This window comes from Brachycentrus maculatus, unplaced genomic scaffold (genome assembly GCF_059751285.1).
Source record: "Brachycentrus maculatus isolate JH-2025_06_01 unplaced genomic scaffold, ASM5975128v1 h1tg000817l, whole genome shotgun sequence".
Taxonomy (NCBI): domain Eukaryota; kingdom Metazoa; phylum Arthropoda; class Insecta; order Trichoptera; family Brachycentridae; genus Brachycentrus; species Brachycentrus maculatus.
The window spans coordinates 347,830-369,777 of NW_028281545.1; the positions used below are offsets into that span (position 1 = coordinate 347,830).

The window sequence follows — 21,948 nt, forward strand, 5'->3', positions numbered from 1 at the left end:
ACCACGTTCAAAAGTAAACAACCTTTTCCTAGAGTTAATTTCGGTAAATTTAAGTACATTATTCTGAGATTCTTCATCCGCAAGTTAGAGTATGCTCGCGGTACACATTACACATGGAATTTTTTTTACAAAAATTACAGAAAAAAAGTATTTTTCTAATACTGAAATATCTCGAACGACACAGGAAGACGACATTTAAGATAAACTGATTAAAGAAAACACTTGTTTTTTACCACTTGAGTTTTATTATAGAGTACATGTTTCAGAAGTTAAACTTCCATCATTCGGGTCTGTATAATGTTATTATACAGACCTGAATGATGGAAGTTTACTTTATGGGGGTTCAAATAAATATAAGTGATTTTCCACTGTAATATTTATTCAATATTACCCTGGACTGGTACCCGAAGCGGAGGGCTGATCACCTTTCCTTCATGTGTAAAAACGATCAAGATAACACTGCGTTATATGACGCAGTGCCCTATGCACCATTTGGGTGCGGATAAGGGTTTTATTATTATTTTCTTTAATCATTGTAACATGTCTTACCACAAAGTTAATGCCGAAACAATAAATAAAATAAGATAAACTGATTGAAACTGACATTTAAGACAGTCAGAGATGGATGAACTGTGTAAGTAATTATTTTGTATATTGTGGAATGGAAGAAATGAATCTTAGGGAGGTCAAGAAAGACATTGAGTAAGAGAAGGAAGTGGAAAACGGTATTAATTCTAGAATTCACTATTACAAACTACTTAGTCAAATACCAACTATCGGCTATTTTATACATCTCGTAACTCTACAGATAAATATTTGCTTTACCCCAGATATTAAAACAAACGAGAAACGGGAAACATTTGGAGACGCAGGTCATTTTGGCGTAAGGTCATTAATCTAACACTGAAATCAATCATAATTCGAGACTCGTACATTACTTAATAGTTATAAATGAATCTTTCGACCTTCGGCTTGGACTGCATTTTTGACTAGAGGTCAGACTGTTATTCGGAGGTTCCCAGAACACACTGTTCCCCTCGCTGCAAATTGATATCTTTTTTATTCTACACTTTGGACTGATGCAGGGGCGGGCTAGGTACGGCCCGCGGGCCGGATTATAAATTCTGGAAATAATTCTTTCATCATTTTAAAAACGAGGAAAATTATGAAAATATTCATTTTATACCAATGTAAATATATAGCGTAATAGTTGCCTCAACTTGAAATGAAACTTGTTGGGTAATATATCCCAAATTAAACAATGTTATTGGATTGAATTCTACTTTTATTTACGTATATATGACAATATGTGACACTTTTCGTCTTATTAAGACATTATCAAACACTCGATAACATATCATTATCAAACATTCAAAAATTAATAAGACGAAACGTGTTACATATTATCATATATTACATATATGTAAACAAAAGTAGAATTCAATACAATAACCTTGTTTAATTTTGGACATATTACCCAAAAATTTAAAATGGAATTCTACCAACTGTCTGCAGTTACAATAATCTATATCGTACCTCTTGATATGAAAGAAGAACATCCCATATAAAAAAGATAACCACCAAGAAGAAAACCCATCTTCTTTCATATAAAAAGGTACAATGGATGTTATATATCAAGCTGAGACAGCTATAATATTGACATCTCATCTGTAGGGTGAATAATCCAGTGTCTGATATAATAAATATTATTAATATTGTAAATTTTTAGTAGCTATGAGGGCTGATATGGTCACAAAAGTGCACTCTAAGTGCCCTGAGACCAAAGATTTATTATATTGTGCAGATTAATGCCCACTTGCTAGTAAGTAACGGGCAAATAGGTCTTTACGATACTTTTGCGAGTGTATCCTTGCATTACAACAAGCCACGTTGCCCAAAGTTTGCCCACGGCTGGACTAATGCATGTTCTTGTGGTCGGGCACAATTATGTCAAGGATTTAGGAACATGAACCACTGTGTTTTAATGTTCATTTAATGGAGATGGTTGGGATGGGCATATCTGAGGTAAAATGATATTTAAACAATCTCAACACAAGAACGTACGTAGATTTCACTTAAATATAAATAGACATTATCAGACATAATTATCTCCATATTTTGGTAGCTACAATTTTAAAACGCAGTATAATTAATGTGCCGGAGCACGCACACATGGAATATGAAGGTAAATCTACCGTTAAGAGAATGATGCCTACATCCTAAACAATAAAATTAACATAATTAGTTAGAAAATTCGTGGACCCGTAAATAATGATTTGTTTGGAAATATTATCTTAATAAATCCTACTATTATAATATATTGACTAAGTTGTCAGACGCATCCGACGAGACATTTGCAATTTTTATAATAAATTTATGTTCTAACTAATCAGAGTAATGTCAACAATGTTGACAACCTTATAAAGAGAATAGGGTCTCCATTATTTTAAATTTTATTATATTATCAAATTAATTATATCCAAGCGGTTCAATTTCTACCATCAATAATAATAAAACAGAATACATTTTTTGGATAAGTATGTGACTCAAGACGTTTTTCCTAAAAGTGTGACTGATGAGTAACTGTTTTTTTTTCGGCTACTTGATCGAGATAGTATTTGTTACTTTTTCTCAGTTTTTATTTCTTTCCGTATAAGTTTTTTATGACAAATTGTCAAATATATTAGGAGCTAAAGATACGCAACCAAATTTTTATACTAATTTGCATAATTAGCTTTAAATAATCAAATTAAGTAATGACTTCTTTTTATATAAATTAATATTTGCATATATTTTTAAAATTTGATATCTAGTTTTATTATATTTGTAAAGAAGTTTTTATTTTATTTTTTACTTTTGTTTTCACATTTCAAAAACGCAAATCTTTCTTAATGATAGCAGAAGGTAAAATTATAAAGGTCAAGATGTTTCTGAAGTGAAACTTAGGCAGCGATTCGATAATTGATAATTGGATGATTTTGAGAGAGTAATTTAAAGGACGCGTCACGTTTATGAGTCACGTTTTGTTACACGAGAGAGAAAAGAGATGTAATGTAGAGAGATGGAGAAAGAAAGCTATACATTCCGACGCCACGGTAGAGAAGCAAAAGAGAGCGACGTATTCACAACGATACAAAGCGATATAATGAGATAGAAAACGTCGGACGCTATATATATGAACAGTTGAGATACCACGTGTTATGTAATATTTATATTTTTTGTGTCCGCCTCCGTAGGTGTAATGGTCAGCACGCTTGACTACCGTTCTGGAGGTCCCGGGTTCGATTCCCAGGGGGGGTCAAATAAATATAAGTGAATTTTTCACTGTAATTTTTATTCAATATTACCCTGGACTGGTACTTAAAGCGTAGGGCTGATCACCTTTCCTTAACGATAACACTGCGTTTATATGAAGCAGTGCCCTATGCACCATCGGGGTGCGGATAAGGGTTTTATTATTATTTTATTATATATTTTTTGTTGTTGATTATTTACGTTTCTCTCTCTGACTCTCATACTAAATCTCTTTATTTTTTAAGGAGTTTCACTTCTTTCATGTATACGGTGCTGCAAGCCTATTATTTTAATGAATGGTGAATATTTTTATAATAATTAATGAATTCTTACATAATTTTGTTATACAAAAAGTAGCCATAAAAAAATATTACTTTAAGAAGTTATTTCATTCAGTTCCATAATTTAAAGTAATATATTTCTTTATAAAATTAATTAACTTTGTTTTCAACACTTTTTTTTTATTAATACAATTTAACCTACCGGTTTCGACAAGAACCTTGTCATCATCAGGGTTTATTTTAATTAAAAAACATTAAAATACTCTCACCAAAAACTTCCACACACTTTTTTACAGAGTGTGTGGAAGTTTTTGGTGAGAGTATTTTAACGTTTTTAATGTTTTTGAATTAAATAAACTCTGATGATGACAAGGTTCTTGTCGAAACTGGTAGGTTAAATTGAATTTATATAAAAAAGTGGTGAAAACATAGAGAATTAATTTTATAAAGTTTATAAAATGTCCCACAAAGTATCTGCGGAAAACATTTAAGAAATAATATATTTCTATAACCGACGTAGACTGCATACAATTTGTAGCCAAATATTTCTAGCCCATGATTGCCTTCAGATAATTATTTAAACATACTAAGACACCATAGCAATATTCATTTTAAAAATCACATACATAACAGGCATAATGTGATTTGGAAACATGGTTTTATACATATGGATTGATATTTTACATGAATAGTGCTTTGGTGTTGATGTACAGTGATACATACACATATTGGTGGGGGTTTAGTAGTTGTCCTGAAGAAGATACATGTTGCTATCAAACCGACAGTAAGTGGCTACGTACTGTCTTTTGGTATCAATATTCAATATACATACATATTTGCGTGTGAGTTTAGTAGTTGTCCTGAAGAAGACACATGTTGCCATCAAACTGACAGAAAAAACATACAATAAGTGGCTACGAACTGCCTTTTGGTAAATAAATTTATATAATATAAATTTAAAAATAATCCATACTGATGTAAGAAATGTAGCGGTTAATTCCAAATTCAGCTAAAACATGAAAAAAATAAGGCCCAGAAATCGCGAGAAACATCTATACGCGAAATTTTAACGATAAATTAATATTTTTAAATTACAGTTTTATGCATATCTTCATAAAATATAGAAATAAATTACTTTGAATAGGTTTTTTGAGAGTATTCATCATATTCGAAGTCAAAAAGTTTTCTTGATATACTCCATTCCTGATACCAAAACATTTTATAAATATATTATATATTACACTTTTTCCTTAATATGTTTATAATATACGTCTTAAAAGCCACACACATGTTTATTACATCCAACACACATATACACCACACACACATACACACACGCAACTGTCTCCATTGCAGCACAAATAGCCAACACAAATATATATTTACTATTATATATTATGCACACACATTATAGAATATAAATTATCAATGTATAATTTTGGATTAGAATTACAAGTGAATTTTTTTATCTACAAATGTAAATTTTAATTATCTATTATCAATATGAAAAGATTCATTTAATTTTTTGTCGGAACATTTAGTTATACATATAATATTCTACAATTTTAAGCACATGGACATCAAACGGATCGCAACGTTGCATTTCCATAGATATTTATTTTTCATTGTGGTACCTACCTATTTGACATCGGGTAACACCGGAAAGGTGAAGAACGCAGCGGATTCAACCATAAACAATTTAATGTTTATAAAATTAGATCCTCATTATGGAGCGACAAAAATAACTCAAATGACTAATTAAACATTGAATTGCACTGCCTACTAGAGTGTACGAGAATAAGGAACACCGCAATAGCAAAAAAACAAACTAAGAGTGTCAGAAATGAAGACTTTAAGGAGCATATCTGGCAAGAGTCTACGAGATAAAATAAGGAACACTAGGATAAGGGAGATATGCGAGATCCAAGATGTCGTTAGGTGGGGAAGGCAACGAAGAAGACAATGGTATGCGCGTGTGAGGATAATGGAACCATCCAGACTCCCTCACATCAAAGAGATGGATCGACAGCTGGGAATCGACATCGCAGAAGTCTAATCACCCTTAAAAACAGGTCACAAGGCCTACACAAGAAGAATAAGAAAATTAGGAAATTACTAATATTACAGGCGTCTCATCTTGAGATGGAACATCTATCGCTTATGTAAAAGAAGATGTAGGTCTAAGCATCCCAGGGCTTCCGATCTGAATGTTACACAAGCGTATAAAGTGATCACTTAAGCCAGCCAAATGGAAGATATGTTGAGATGGTTTGGGCATGTGAATCAAATTAGTGAAGAAAGAACAGTAAAACAAATTTATTTGGCAAATATAGTTGATAATTAAAGCAGAGGAAGACCGAGGAAAACTTTGAATGATCAAGTATTTCAAATACTTGTGTGCGGTCAGGTCAAAAATCGGAATAATCGGCCGCTATATATGAACAGTGCATGCATCTGAAAGAGGCAAAGATTTTTTTACAAAGACAGCACTCTGTCATGCGGATGTTCATATATAGCGGCCGATTATTCCGAGTCCTGACTTGACCTGACTTGGTCATGCTTGATTATTGACTATGTGGCATTTTATTATCTCCGCCTACCCCTTCGGAAAGCAGCGTGATGGTTGATTATTTAAATATATATGAAAATGCTACTTTGCGATCTCCTTAACACTTTATGGTCTATACAATGCATTTGGCAGATATTGACAAATTACACAAATTTGAGGAAACGCTAGTAAAATTTTCCTATCTACTATAATATATTATTTTCAGCTTTTTCAAGGTACATTTAAGATTACTTTATTAGTAAAACATTCCTCCTATAATATTTCTATCATTAATATCTAAAAAAATCATACCTAGAGATCAATAGTCCGTATTACGCCTATTCAAAATCTAACCGCTTTATATCGGAAAAAACGCCGAAATAGCATTACTTGTTACATTCGGGACCCTAACCCTGTTGTGTCGATTGCCATATCAAATTATGTCTAATTTCAATATTATAATGGTCAGCACACTGGGCTACCGTATTGGAGATCCCGGGTTCGATTCCCAGTGAAGGGGGGGTTAAATAAATAAAAGTGATTTTTTCACTCTAATATTTATTGAATATTACCTAAAGCGGAGGGCTGATCACCTTTCCTTCATGTATGAACAATCAAGATAACACTGCGTTTATATGATGCAGTGCCCTATGCACCATTCTTAGAAGTAGAATAATTGTAAATGCGCCCTCGGCACGGGATAACTCAGTGATGGCACATTATTGAAAATTTTAATTTTATGATGATAAAAAAATATGTATGATAAAAAAATAGATAAAAGAAGATAAAAAGAGGTGTAAATAAGACAGCGGCTAACGCAACAGGGTTAGAGTCCTAAATATGGATTCCTTAAGAATGCTGAAATCAGTGAATGCAATTTCATTGATTTTTACCGTAGTTAGTAACAAGGAATTAAGAATTTGTATGGTGTACATATATATATATATATATATATATATATATATATATATATATATATATATATATATATATATATATATATATATATATATATATATATATATATATATATATATATATATATATATATATATATATATATATATATATATATATATATATATATATATATATATATATATATATATATATATATATATATATATATATATATATATATATATATATAAATATATATATATATATATATATATATATATATATATATATATATATATATATATATATATATATATATATATATATATATATATATATATATATATATATATATATATATATATATATATATATATATTTATATTAGTTCGAAAAAACTGCGTTACATTCAGTGAAAAGAAAGGATTTATTTTAATCAACATGAATTATTTTAAAAGAACAGTATTTTAATTGATATCTTAACATAGATGAAGAAGTTTTGCGATAGGAATATGGGAGTCAAGATTTTAAAAAATTCAGGTTGTCAATTATTAGTATATACAATAGTGATGTTGCAAAGTGTTTATAGCTATAAGCCAATGACAGATCGTAAGCCCTGTAAATACTCAGATCTCCATATTCTTCGTCTGTTTAGATATCAATTAAAAAATCTTTACAACCACATAATAAAAGCAGGGGGAAATCCTGTATTTTTTAACAAAAATTTACACACATTCAAAATACTGTTATTTATATAAGGAAATAACAATTTCAGATTGAAAATTTAAGTTTTTCAGACGTTATATATGAATATTTCCAAATAAAAATAATGGAAAATAAATATTTACATCAGTAATGGGGCCTTTTACATTTATTATATAAATAATATTTAATTCGGGACCTCAATCGATATTTACATTACAAATAATTTTGTAAAACAATGATATTAAAATAAAAAATAAGGTTGGATGTCTTTTTTTAAATTAAATAAAATTAATAAATTTAACACTCTTTCAGTTGAACAGATTTCCTTATTTCAGAATAATTATCTTAAAGGAAAATAATATATCAAGAAATACTTACATGGTTTTAATTATATCCACAAAATATTATCAGAATTAATGTATGCATATATCGCTCACTCCTTTCAAGAACGTTATAAATAAAAAAAACTTGATTTTTCAGCAGAACGTTTTTAAAGTTTAAAAATATAATACAATGTATTAAAAATAAATAAATACCAAGCCACTTATTGAACTTTCTACTGTGCTTTTTAACAGATATTTTTAGGGTAAAACCTGAAGGTTTTTTCTCCATTTATATTTAAAAAAAATAATAAACAATACCTTTTCTAAAGAAATGCAAAAACAACACTCTCTGCCCTGTAGCTGGTAAATATTAAGTTAAAAATATGCCGCTTTTGCTGGGACGTAGAACGTTTTTTGGGCATTAGTTAAAAAAAAAATTCTTAGCAGATCTGTCAGGAAGCCTAGATGCTTCTGTATCAGATCTGGGCATGCGGTGGGACAGCTTTCAATATCTTTTATGCTCGTTATGCGAATTACTCGTTATGAGAGGTTCCACTGTACAGAGTTGTAAGTGCATACGAGAGATGTAGCAAATTCCAAACCACTCTTTGCATTATTAAATGATTTTTTATTATTTCGAATTCGTGTTGAAGGGGAGTTCAGTATAGTTGACATCTATCTGTGGCGTTTTTATAATTTCTTAGTTGAAAAAACTAAAAAAAAAAAATATGAGATAAACAACGCTTGTCATCTCTTGATGCAAATGTGTCTCATGCAATAAGTATTCTCTGTGGTTCCTGAGAACGACCATAAACAAAAATATAAAAACAAAAAAAAAGTATTACTAGCTGTCATGAGCTTATATATTTTTTATTGCAGTCGCCACACTAAGTGTTATAACAGAATGATTCAAAAGTTTCGATTTCAAACTACCAAAATTTATCTGCAGAATTATCTGCAAAATTGATTCAATAGCAATAATTTGGCATGACTTAGTACCTACTCAAAGTACTAAAATTAACAATCAATTAAATTTTCCGCATATGTTTGACAGGCGTCGTGGAGTGGTTGGGTAGACGCTCGACTGCGAAACTGGAGTCGCAGGTTCGATTCCCGCAAAATTGCAAAATAAATTTAAGAAAGATTTATTTTGAATTGGTCTGGGTGTTTGTGATGTATTTAGTCACATTCACCTTCCTTACTATCCTACCTGCAGACAAGCCTCTGATAGAAGAGGCTTTGCGGGTTATTCCTTTAAAAAAATCGACATCGACATCAAAACGACTCGTTTTCAATGCCTTATGGGAAATAACCTATGTGCATGTTGGTCTTGGTTCGACTTACAACGCATGTGATGAAAGTTTTGTAAAGGCGTACTACTAAATATTTCTTCCATTATGTATTTAAAAAAACAAACTAAATATCTGAATTAGTAAACGAATTCATAAATTCTATCGCTTGAGTTTTTGCATAAATAAATTTAGAGTTTGTCCGCCTCCGTAGTGTAATGGTCAGCACGCTCGGCTACCGTTCTGGAGGTCCCGGGTTCGATTCCCAAGGGGGGTAAAATCAATATAAGTGATTTTTTCACTGTCATATTTATTCAATATTACCCTGGACTGGTACCTGAAGCGGAGGGCTGATCACCTTTCCTTTATGTGTAAACGATCAAGATAACACTGCGTTTATATGACACAGTGCCCTATGCACCATTGGGGTGCGGATAAGGGTTTTATTATTATTAAATTTAGAGTTACAAAAAATAATATCTTAAATTGGTGGGAAATTCTTTAAAATATTTTTTGGAACACGTTATTTTTTTTGATAACGTGTTATTTATATGAAAGTGATTAATTATTGAAAAACGTTACTTTGTGGCTTCTTAAACGTTACTAAAACGTTATTTTTACTTCTGAAACATGATAAAAAAAAACGTACTGTTTAATTTTTTTTCAGATGAAGCTAGTTCTGATTAATAACGAAATAAATAGAAATTTATATGGCAGCCCATGACTTAATTGTTTTTTTTTTCTTAATATTTCCTTTGTAATGTATAATTATTTTATATTTTATTATTTTTTTGTTTCGTTTCCGGTATACTTTTAAAATATACATATACAATATAACAATATAACATAAGAAGGAAAGCGTTTTGGATGGATTATTTTAAAGAAGATAATAAATAATTATTTTTTTCTCAACTGAAGGAAACTACGACGCTTCCTCGCCATCTTCATCAATGTCTTCATTTGATACTGTGTTCAGTTCGTCCAGATCAACTGCAAAGAAATAAATACACATTATACTTCATAGAAAGATCTGTACATAATGAAATATCAAAGATGATTTAAAAAAAATAATTAGTCCTTTTATTCCCTCCTACTTTTAATTAATTTTTAATTAAAGTAGAAGAAAATAATATAAAATCGCCAATATAATCAAATGCTTTCTTTCAGAAAATTTTGCACATCAAAAAGGTAATTTAAATATGAAAACAAAACACTTCGTTCACTCCTTTCAAGAACGTCATAAATCAAAAAACTTGATTTTTCAGGAGAACGTTTTTAAAGTTTAGAAATATAATACAATGTATTAAAAATAAATATCAAGCCACTTATTTAACTTTTTACTGAGCAATACATCTTTTTAGGTAAAACCTGAAGGTTTTTCTCCATTTAAAAAGTGTTTAGCATATTTAAAAAAATAATCTAACAATACCTTTTCTTCAAAATGCAAAACCAACATTTTCTGCCCTGTAGCGGGTAAATATTAAGTTAAAAATATGCCTCTTTCGCTGGGATATAGTACATTTTTTGGGCGTTCCGAAAACATGCACAACTAAAAATTGACGATTTTTGATTCATGGCGTTGTTGAAAGGAGTGAGCGACTTGTATAAGACTACTTTCCAGTTTATGAATGTAAACATGACTAGTTTCAAGAAGTACAGATGTTCTCATCATCAGATTGTATATAAAAGTATATCTAGAAGTACCCTAGTGTAGGCAGTGGAAGGGATCAGTTGTTAGTTAGTTAGTGACGCCTCCACAGCCCCGGCCGGCACAGTAGATAGAGGCACTATTCATATAGGAGTACCCCAGTGTAGGCAGTGGAAGGGATCAGTAGTTAGTTAGTTAGTTTTTTTTATTACCTAACGCCCAAGTGACTCTGAAATCTAGCTACGGCTTATGCAACACCGCTTATCATCTCCCTACTCAGGATTCAACTTTTTAAGTTTTATAGCCTATACCTACTCGTGAGTGGATTTACTCTTTATGTTTAAAGTTACTATAATGGATGAAAATATATTATGTTTATTTTCAATATGTTTAATGTTTTACAATTTTATAGGATTTGGAAAACCAAAATGTTTATTGTAAGTGGTTTACACAAAACATTTTATTTTTAAAACATTTATTATTTTTATTTATTTTTTATATAACATTCTTATAAATTTTTTCTATGTAAGTAGTTTATAACAACTTGTTAAATTGATGTGTCGCAGTTGATGTGTTTTTTTATACATATTTATGTGAATGGTACAATAGTACCGTATATATCAAAATAAATAAATAATTTCATGTAATACATGAGTGAAAATTCTAGACAAAAACACTCGCTTAGTTAGTTAGTGAGAGACACAGTACAAGTTAACCCACCGTCGCCGCACTTGCCCGCGTGGCGCGTCTCGATGACGTAGCCCGTGGCGCACGCCTCGCGCAGCATGTGGCACCAGGACGCGTAGGTGTGGTTGTTGGACGCGCACAGCGAGTGGCGCGCGCGCGGGCAGCGCGCCCCGCACGTGACGCAGCGCGGCGTGCCGCGGCGCGGCTCCAGCAGGCACGCCTGCCGCGGCCGGCACCGCACGCTCCGGCACGTCGCGAGGGCTGCAACAACGAACAATATTAATATTAAAAAATATTTATTAATATAGTATACCAGTGTTCCGCAAACTTGTGTAACGATCATATTCAAAGTTGACAATACTCAAAGATCCAAAAGTAGATACCATTTTCAAAAAACGGCAATTCTCCAACTATAAAAAATGCTTAGACTTCCATATTCTTCTTCATCTATGTTGAGATATCAAAAAATAACTCATATAATTAGAGATAATCCACATTTGTGAAGTATTTGGACTCACTCAAAATGTTAATATTATTATTATTATTTTATCCTTATATCGCTCACTCCTTTCAACAACGTCATATATCAAAAATCGCCAATTTTCAGTTGAGCATGTTTTCGGAATACCCAGAAAATATATTACATCTCAGCAAAAGCGGCATATTTTAAACTTAATATTTACCCGCTACAGGGCAGAAAGTGTCGTGTTTGCATTTTGAGGAAAATGTATTCATTAATTATTTTTTTAAATATCCTAAATATTTTTCAAATGGGGAAAAAATACTCAGGTTTTACCTAAAAAGATCTGTTGCGCAGTAAAAAGTTCATAAGTGCATTAATTTATTTATTTTTAATACATTTGATTATATTTTTAAACTTTAAAAACGATCTCCTGAAAAATCAAGTTTTTTGATAAATGACGTTGTTGAAAGGAGTGAGCGTTATCATGGGTAGGGTGAAAAGTCCTATGTCTGATGTAATGAATAAATTTTTTAAATTTTCATAATATATTCAGATATTTTAACGACGCGGTAGTTGAATTTGGTATATAGCTAGTAGAAAAGTTAGCCAAATCCGAGAATAATCCAAGTCCACGAATTACAGAATAAATCTTTTCGGTTCCAGAATGATTAAGGATTAAGTCCTTATAATATTTCCCAGAATCAGTGAAAAGGTGGTTTAAATTCACTTTATATTTAATAAAATACAGCTTTTAGTATTCTTCTCATTCCCACCTGTCTGCCCGCTGTCTAGAGCAGTGCTGCTTCAACTGTGCGGAGGGAAATTGCGCAAATTCACCAATATCATTGTTCTTAGGAATGCGGGTGTTTTGCTGACAGTGGTGACAACAACATCCCGCAACGAATGCAACGATGAACGTATATGTTTTAGAGTTCCCAGTCAAATCGCTAGGGTAACTGACACCTTACCACTTTCCACGGGTAGAACAAACTCTAAACAAAATTCCCATATTTATCGTTCATCAAATTGGTCAACGAGAAATATGAGGATTTTGATGTTTGTTGGGTGTTCATCTCGACATTGTCAACGCTGAGATCATTTAAGATTGATACTCGTATGAGTGTATAACTTGAAATAACCGATCTGTTAAATTCGCAAATAAAAAAAAAAATCACATGCCTTTTTTGTTTTCATAGATATACGATGTTCTAATTCACAATATTTGAGTGTTTTTAAACCTTGTTCACACAAATCTAACTAACTAACCATCACGCCGCTTCCCCGAAGGGGTAGGCAGAGAGAATAGAGCGCCAAACCACTCTGTCCTTGCAAACATTCTTCGCCTCTTCCACGTTCATGCATCTCCTCATACATACCCGCCGATTGTTACGACTCCTAACCTGACCACTTTCAAGTATTTGGCATACCTGATCGTGCCATGTTTTTCTCGGTCTTCCTATGCTTCTTTTCCCGCTAACATTCGCCTCGTAAATTTGTTTTACCGTTCTTTCCTCACTCATTCGTTCTACATGTCCAAACCATCTCAACACACCTTTCTTAATTTTATCGATAATGCTTATCTCAGCTTTGCATTCCTTCCTTATTTCACTATTCGTACATATATCACACAAATCTAGGTTTCTTTAATTAGAAGTATTCATACTGAAATCTCAACATAGAGAAGAAGAATATGGATGTCTGAATACTCAAGTTCCAAAAACTTGAGTAGTGTCCTGAAGAGGCGAAGATTGTTTGTAAAGACAGATTGGTGTGGCGTTCCATTTTCTCTGCTTACCCCTGCGGATGGTTGGTTTGTTACTTAGTTAGAACATGATGATTATAACTGAATAAGGATTGGGTTGGTACCAATGACAATGACACAATGACAACAGCTGGAGGCGCGTTGCAGGAGCCTGGGTGAGGATCTATCCAACATCGAATCCGTGATAGTTCATAAGGAACTGTCACGAGAGGTAGTATCATACATGATAAAAATAGTGAAGGACATTGGTAACATAAACCAAAGTAGGACACAAAATGCCGAACCCTCTTCTAGTGGAACGGAAGGTCTGCTGATGACAGTCAACAGTCCGCCTTCTCCTGAGGAGTGCAACGTGGTTTCCTCCCAGCAATGAGCAAATGCTGACAAGTTCCTATTTGACCCACACTAGATGATCCCTCCTGTTCCCAACACAGATTCAAATAAAAACATATTTAATTAGCTAGAAGAAACAAAAATCCACTTAATGATCTATAAACCTTGTACATAATAAGCAAGGTAAATAATAAATGCAATTTCCAGCTGAAAAAAAAAGGGGTTGGTACCAAGTTTAAAAAAAATTGTCATCACAAGGTAAAATTTAAAAAGCGTTTATGAACACTGTTACTGAGTTTCGCAAACTAATTTTAATAAGAAGTTTCGCGACTCGCCGTTTGGGAAGCCGCGAGCACGAGTCTAGACACCACTGTGAGAATATAAACACAAAAGCCATTAACATAATCCCTTCCGTCCAAAGGGATGATTCTCTAAGCTAAACTAAATCCCGAGAGATTTGAATAAAATATATTTTATGATATAATTCCGACGCCCTGGAGAGATAAAACAGGTAGGTACCTAACTATTAACTACCGACTGTATATTTTTTCTTGAATAAATTTAGGCGTAATGTTAGCGAGGGGAAATTGTAATTAAATCTGGATTAATGGAGATTGGAAGAGAATAAAGTAGAAAACCCAACACAATGCCTCGTCCTCCATAAGCCAACTGACGGTTCGAATTCTTAGCGCGGTGGGCGCTTTTATCTTTGTATCGATTCAACTATTTTCGTGTAATTAATGTTTTAAATATTCATAGCATTGAGGAAAATTATTTTGACCTATTATATAAAATAAATATAAGTGATTTTTTCACTGTAATATTTATTAAATATTACCATGGACTGGTACCTGAAGCGGAAGGGTGACCACCTTTCCTTCATGTGTAAAACGATCAAGATAACACTAAGTTTATATGATACAGTGCCCTATGCACCATTTGGGAGCGGATAAGGGTTTTATTATTATTATTATATACACCGGAGTACTTCTAGAAAATTTGGAGACGGATTTTTTCAATTCAATTCAAACCCTTATCCGCACCCCAATGGTGCATAGGGCACTGCATCATATAAACGAAGTGCTATCTTGATCGTAAACACATGAAGGAAAGGTGATCAGCCCTCCGCTTCAGTCCAGGGTAATATTGAATAAATATTTGAGTGAAAAAATCACTTATATTTATTTTACTCCCTGGGAGTCGAACCCGGGACCTCCAGAACGGTAGCTCCAGAGGCGGAGACGGATTTACAAACTTGTATTTATTTCGATTGGCGGTGACAGGGATATTGAAAGCTTTTAAATGTGAATTCACGGTAAAATCGGGATACAATTTTATATTGCTTCACATTTTCAAGAAATTTCGTAACTTAGTTTTAAAAAAATTGCTTAGCAAGAGAAGATCTGCCAGGAAGCCTAGATGCTTCTGTATCAGATCTGGGCATGCGGTGGGACAGCTTTCAATGGCCTATTATTTTTATAATTTGTATTGATGTGATGTGGTAACTAAAAACCATACGAAAAATAAATAAATTTAGGAAAAAAACAGGAAAAACTAAATTCTTCATTCTTGGTTGTTTTTTCTTCAATATTACAATTTTCATAAAGAAATAAAAACCTGAAAATACTGTACTTGAAGATATTTTAAGGGTAGGTAAGGAAGATGTTAAAAATTCAAAATAAATTCTCTAACTCTTTGAAAAAATCTCCCTTGAACTTATTTTGCAACTCTTGGGAATTGAAAAACCGACGCTAGTTTTAATATGACTACACCACGGTGCCCACATTTTTTTTATTTGATTATAAATAATCACAATTTTTTTAAAAATTCTTTGAAAACATCACATTATTCATTGAATAATTTAGGTAACTCACTGAAAACATGACGTCATTCATTATGAAATTAAATACCAATTAATTAATTTGAAAAAAAACATAATATTCATGTGATTCATTTCAAAGAGATCTCAATATCAGTAAGATTTAATAATTCATTGAAAAAATACTTAATTCTCTGAAAAATTCATGAAATTCATTAAAAACGTCACGGTATTCATTTGGAAAATAAACTAATTCATTTTTGATATATCACGAAATTCGTTGAAAAAAAACATCTAATTCATTGAAAACATCGTGTGTTCATTTATGAAAAAATCACGAAAATGATGAAAAAAAAAGAAGTTTGTTGAAAAAAATAATGTAACTCATTGTGAAGATCATATAATTCAGTTTTGAAAATCACGAGGTTTATTGATTTTTTTTAATATCTGAAGGAGGATTGTTGAAGTATTTGATTCCCAAATACTTGAAATTTTGTTGGAATTGTTTGGTGTTGCATTTTTGTATTGTAGAAGTTTAACTTCTATCAAAAAACGCGCTAAAAGTGTCAGAAATGAAGACTGTAAGAAGCATATCTGGCATATCAAGAGATGAAGACTGTAGGAAGCATATCAAGAGTCTACGAGATAGAATAAGGAACACCAGAATAAGGGAAATATGCGAGATCGCAGATGTCGTTAGGTGGGGAAAGCAACGAAGGAGACAATGGTATGCGCGTGTGAGGAAAATGGAACCATCTAGACTCCCCCCAACCTCAAGGTAGATGACTCCCGGGCAAACCATCAAAGAGATGGATTGACAGCTGGGAATCCACATCGCAGGAGGCTAAATCCCTGTTAAAAATAGGCCACAATTCCTGTTTTAAGAGCACCGAGCAGAAAAAGAAGAACAACTACTTCTATCATGTGTACGTACTGTACTCGCAGCGTTTTAAATGATTTATTCATGTTTATTTTGATTTTGATTTATTTTTTTATGATTTTTTTATTAGGGTTAACAACAGAAACATATGTAAAACAAAACTTTAAAAGATATACGTTAAACAAGCCAATTATAGTTCACTACAGAAACATAAAAATTAGTACAAAATATTTAGCGTAGATCTAGCAAATAAACACGTATTTATGAGAGAAAATGTGCATGTGTAAAGTGTGTAAGAGGGTGTGTGTGTAATGTTGATTCCAGTAGGAACATACATACAATGCAGAGAAGCATAGTTTTTAAAGATCCTGAAAGGACAATATGTTCACCATTCGACTTTCAACACAGATTTTCTGCAATTGAAAATGTCAACTTGGCTAAAACATGAGTTGTACTCGCTAGCCATACGAAACATAGGTGAACTCAGCGCATAATTAGTTCGAAGGACAGGTACTGTGAATAAAGATTGTGACGTGTGACGGGTACGGTAGCCAGGTACATTATATTATGTTAAAAATGATCATAAATATTACAATTTTTACAAAATAGATTAACATACGCGTCAGTGATGAGTGCAGTTCGGTGATATGCTCTGGCCGCGAACAAGGTACACCCATTAATCTCCATCACGCGAATAATGGACGTAAAGTGACGGAGGAGATGTCAGAGATTTGGTTTGCTCATTTTTTTGCGCAGACGATTCTCGCGAAGGTCTCTCTGCCCGTGGACTGAGGAGTGATCATCAATAATGTACCGTGCGCAATAAAACTAACTCGGACTCTATCGGTTCCCATGGCCGGACTGCGTATTTCCAAACCATACGACACCATGGCGCAACTATTCGTCTATATAACCTTACCATTATAATTATAATTCTTGCCAGTGCCCTTTATTATAACCTAAAATATAATGTATACCCACACACAGGTCATGCCGTTGTGAGATCTTTTTTGTATTAATATTCTACATATTTTTTGTACTTAATTATAATTATTATATGTTGTGAAATGCAAAAAAAATGTAAAACGTAAAAAAAATACATTAAGGTAAATATTCGTTTGGTTAAAATCTTAAATCTCCCAGAGTTATTCACCGGTTTTTTAAATTATAAAAATGGAGAAATATTTATGTTTTTATTATTATTTACAAAAATTCTTAAATTTCACGCTATTTCTGTGAGCCCAGTAGGATTATTTTACATACTGAGAAACGCCCGAGAACATGATTGTCAATTTTATGCAGCTGATAATTTGAACAGTTTTTTTTTATGTTAAAATATTTACACACGTGTGTTTAAAATTATCACTTACCCAGTCTTTAATAGGAAATGTGCTACATAAATACCCATAATTCCATATGCTTTATCATCTTTGTTGAGATAAAAAAATATAAAAATAACTCCTATGTGGAGAACACCCAGATCTGTGAATAAGTATTTAGACACACAAAATTTTTTGTGTATTAATCTTTTTATTCGCAAATTTTTACGTCAATTTGAGTACCGTAGAACTGGGCTACTTGAACTTTGATGTGTTACTTGTGTGTTACTGATGTGTTACTGAGCCCAGTATAAAAAAGATCTGTATTTGGTCTACAATAATTAGCGTATCGACATGATTCATTGTATCCCAGACTTCGATCGATAACACGATCAAATTTTTTTTGTACTGGGCTTAAGTAACACATCAAAGTTCTAGTAGCCCCGTTCTACAGTTGTATTTTATTTACAACATTTTGAGTGTGTCCAAATACTTGTTCACAAAATCTGGATTATCTCCAATCACAGGAGTCATTTTCATATTATTTTGTTACATCTCATCAAAGATGAAGAAGAATATGGAAGTCTGGGCATTTACGGGGCTGACGACCGTCATAGGCTGGTTTAAGTGATCACTTTGCACACGTGTAACATTCACCAATTCTACCCATTATTGACAACCACACTACTCAAATTCATGGAAGTTCTATATATATGAACCAATTTAGAAACCTTGTTCTTGAATCAGTTGAATGTTACACGTGTGTAAAGTGATCACTTAATCCAGCCTATGACGGTCGTCAGCCCCGTAAATGCCCAGACCTCCATATTCTTCTTCATCTTTGATGAGATGTCAAAAAATAATGTTGTATTTTATTATTATTTTTTATAAAACTTTGTTTTTAAAAATATTCTCTAGAGCACTGTTGAACTATATGAGTGCATTCTGGCCTTGTGTGTTTTGTAAATACGCTCCCAAGCTGCAACGCTCCGATGCATCTCGCTGGATGCATTACAGACTTCAGACCCGCTGAACGCCGCGTCATCTCGCCAAAAACGACCACTGGGAAAATTCTATTGCACACAAGGAATCGTATGTACGAATCTACACTTTAATATCGAGTTTTCTTCACATAACACATAATGATAGCATTATGAAAAGTGCATAGCGGCGGTGACCGCATCTTCATAAGAAGATCATTCACGAAGACAAATGATGTACTAAATGTTGGTGTACTTACTGTTTGGTTTTTAAAAAATAAATAGTAAATGTAGTACTTCCGTCCGCCTCCGTAGTGTAATGGTCAGCACGCTCGGCTACCGTTCTGGAGGTCCCGGGTTCGATTCCCAAGGGTGGTAAAATAAATACAAGTGATTTTTTCACTATCATATTTATTCAATATAACCCTGGACTGGTACCTACAGCGGAGGGCTGATCACCTTTCCTTCATTTGTAAACGATCAAGATAACACTGCATTTATATGACGCAGTGCCCTATTCATCATTGGGGTGCGGATAAGGGTTTTTATTATTATTAAATGTAGTACTAATATGAATAAATATCAATGTGTATATTCTCATATTAATATTTAAAGCATTAACTTTGTGGTTAGTCATTTTTAATTATTATTATTTTTTTTACAAAAATGCTAGTAATATTAGTATAAAATCTCGGTGAGTGGTTAAATACTAATGTTACTAATATTTTTGTAAAAAAAGTATGTCAATATTATTTTTTTAAACACAATGTAACGACCAAATAGCTTTGTAAAACGTCCACGATGATTTGTCAAACGTCCGATTAGATTTGTTAAACGTACAATTAGATTTGTTAAACGTACAATTAGATTTGTTAAACGTACAATTAGATCTGTTAAACGTACAATTAGATTTGTTAAACGTACAATTAGACTTGTTAAACGTACAATTTGGTTTGTAAAACATCAAATTCGAAGTAAAAAACCTGTATCTACAAATATATTTCACTCCTAGATCTAGCAATAGGGGAGCAGAACTGATTAGTTTTATGTAACCAGTCTTTATATAACCAACGATCCAGTCGATACCGCATCGTTTCGACGTGGTGCCCTACGCACCATTTAATTTCAGTCAGAAAAAGAATAGTAAAATCAATATTATTTGTAGAGAAAACTCAAATAACAAAATTCAAAAAATTTAAAAAATTCAGACGCTCAAACGGAACTATTTAGCTCGAGAATTTGAGAAATTGGTGAAGTATTTATTTAAATACTTTACCAATTTCTAACTGGTGGTGCCACAATCAGCTATGCTTCTAAAAATTTAAACCATTGCATATATAACGTTTTAAAAAATAATGCAATATGGATGTTCGATAATGGGCATAATGGTAACGTAACACAAGTGGACAAAGTGATCGCTTAAGCCAGCCAAATGCCGGGTCGTAATCCCTGGAATGTTCCATCTTCTTTCATATAAAGTGGAACAATAGATGTTTCATATTAAGGTGAGACAACTAAAATAAAGTAAAAAATATCAACAAAGACATTTTTTGGGAGGTTGTTGCAATCGAATTTGGGCGTTGAATGCAAAAATAATATGTGAAGATACGTTGATGAAGGTGAAAAATTGGTAATGTATGTGAACCGATCGTATGAATGACAGGGCAAAACGAACAAAAGTGCCTACCTACCTGCAGTGACAGTCTGTAGGCTGCGGCTGTAACATTTAAATGCATTTAGGTGCACTTCGAAGGAACTAACATTGTCATTGTGCGCGGTGTCACAAAACGCAAAGGCGCTAATAGCATCCATAAAAAAATATCCAAATAATTAACCATCAAGGTCTCGTTATCCTCCATACAAAATCTGCATACAGGGGAGTCATGAAGACACACCACATTCTCTATAATTGTGACGCACTCGCTCGCAAACGAAGTCACATCCATGGAGGACTTCTACTGGACTCCGAGAAGGTGAACCTAACCTAGCCTAACCCAACCATCAAGGTCTCGTTATCCTCCATACAAAATCTGCATACTAGGGAGTCATGAAGACACACCACATTCTCTATTATTGTGACGCACTCGCTCGCAAAAGAAGTCACATCCTTGGAGGACCTCTACTGGACTCTGAGAAGGTGAAGCTCCTACCACCAAGACAGGTCGTGAGTTACATGACTCACGTGGGTCTTGGGAGTGAGCTGTGATACAGAGGGAGGTTACAATAGACCTAATATGGTCGCAGTGACATAAGGGATGCAAGATCCCTTGACTAAAAAAAAAACCATCAAAGTCGCTTCCACGCAGAGGTAGGCAGAGAGAATAGTACGTCACACCACTCCGTCATTGCAAATAATCTCCGCTTCTTCAACATTTATGCATATCCTCATACACACCCACCGATTACTTCGACTCCTGACCTGACAGAAGTATTTGAAGTATTTGTTCAAGCCTAGTTTCCCTCGATCTTCCTCTGCTTCTGTTGCTAACCGCATTCACCCCATAAATTTGTTTTACTGTTCTTTCTTCACTCTTCCATTCACATGCTTAAACCATCTCAACTTACTCCAGAGTATCTAAAAAAAGCTTTGCATCTCAGATATAAGATCTCACACTTCTCAAATTTGAAAGTCATACATATCGCTTACTCCTTTCAACAACGTCATATATAAAAAAATCATCAATATTCAGTTGTGCATGTTTTCGGAATGCCCAGAA

At 33.0% G+C, this 21,948-nt stretch overlaps 1 protein-coding gene across 1 annotated transcript in view; it reads right to left on the bottom strand.

The window, feature by feature from the left end:
- Positions 1 to 7,431: 7,431 nt before the first annotated feature.
- Positions 7,432 to 21,948, bottom strand: part of Fs (Follistatin) — a 59,243-nt gene continuing 44,726 nt past the window's right edge. The window contains exons 5-6 of the mRNA XM_088275206.1: positions 11,709 to 11,936; positions 7,432 to 10,330 (exon numbers count right to left, since the gene is read on the bottom strand). Coding sequence (XP_088131332.1) covers positions 10,263 to 10,330; positions 11,709 to 11,936 — 296 coding nt within the window. The 3' untranslated portion in view covers positions 7,432 to 10,262. The remainder of the gene's footprint in view (positions 10,331 to 11,708; positions 11,937 to 21,948) is intronic.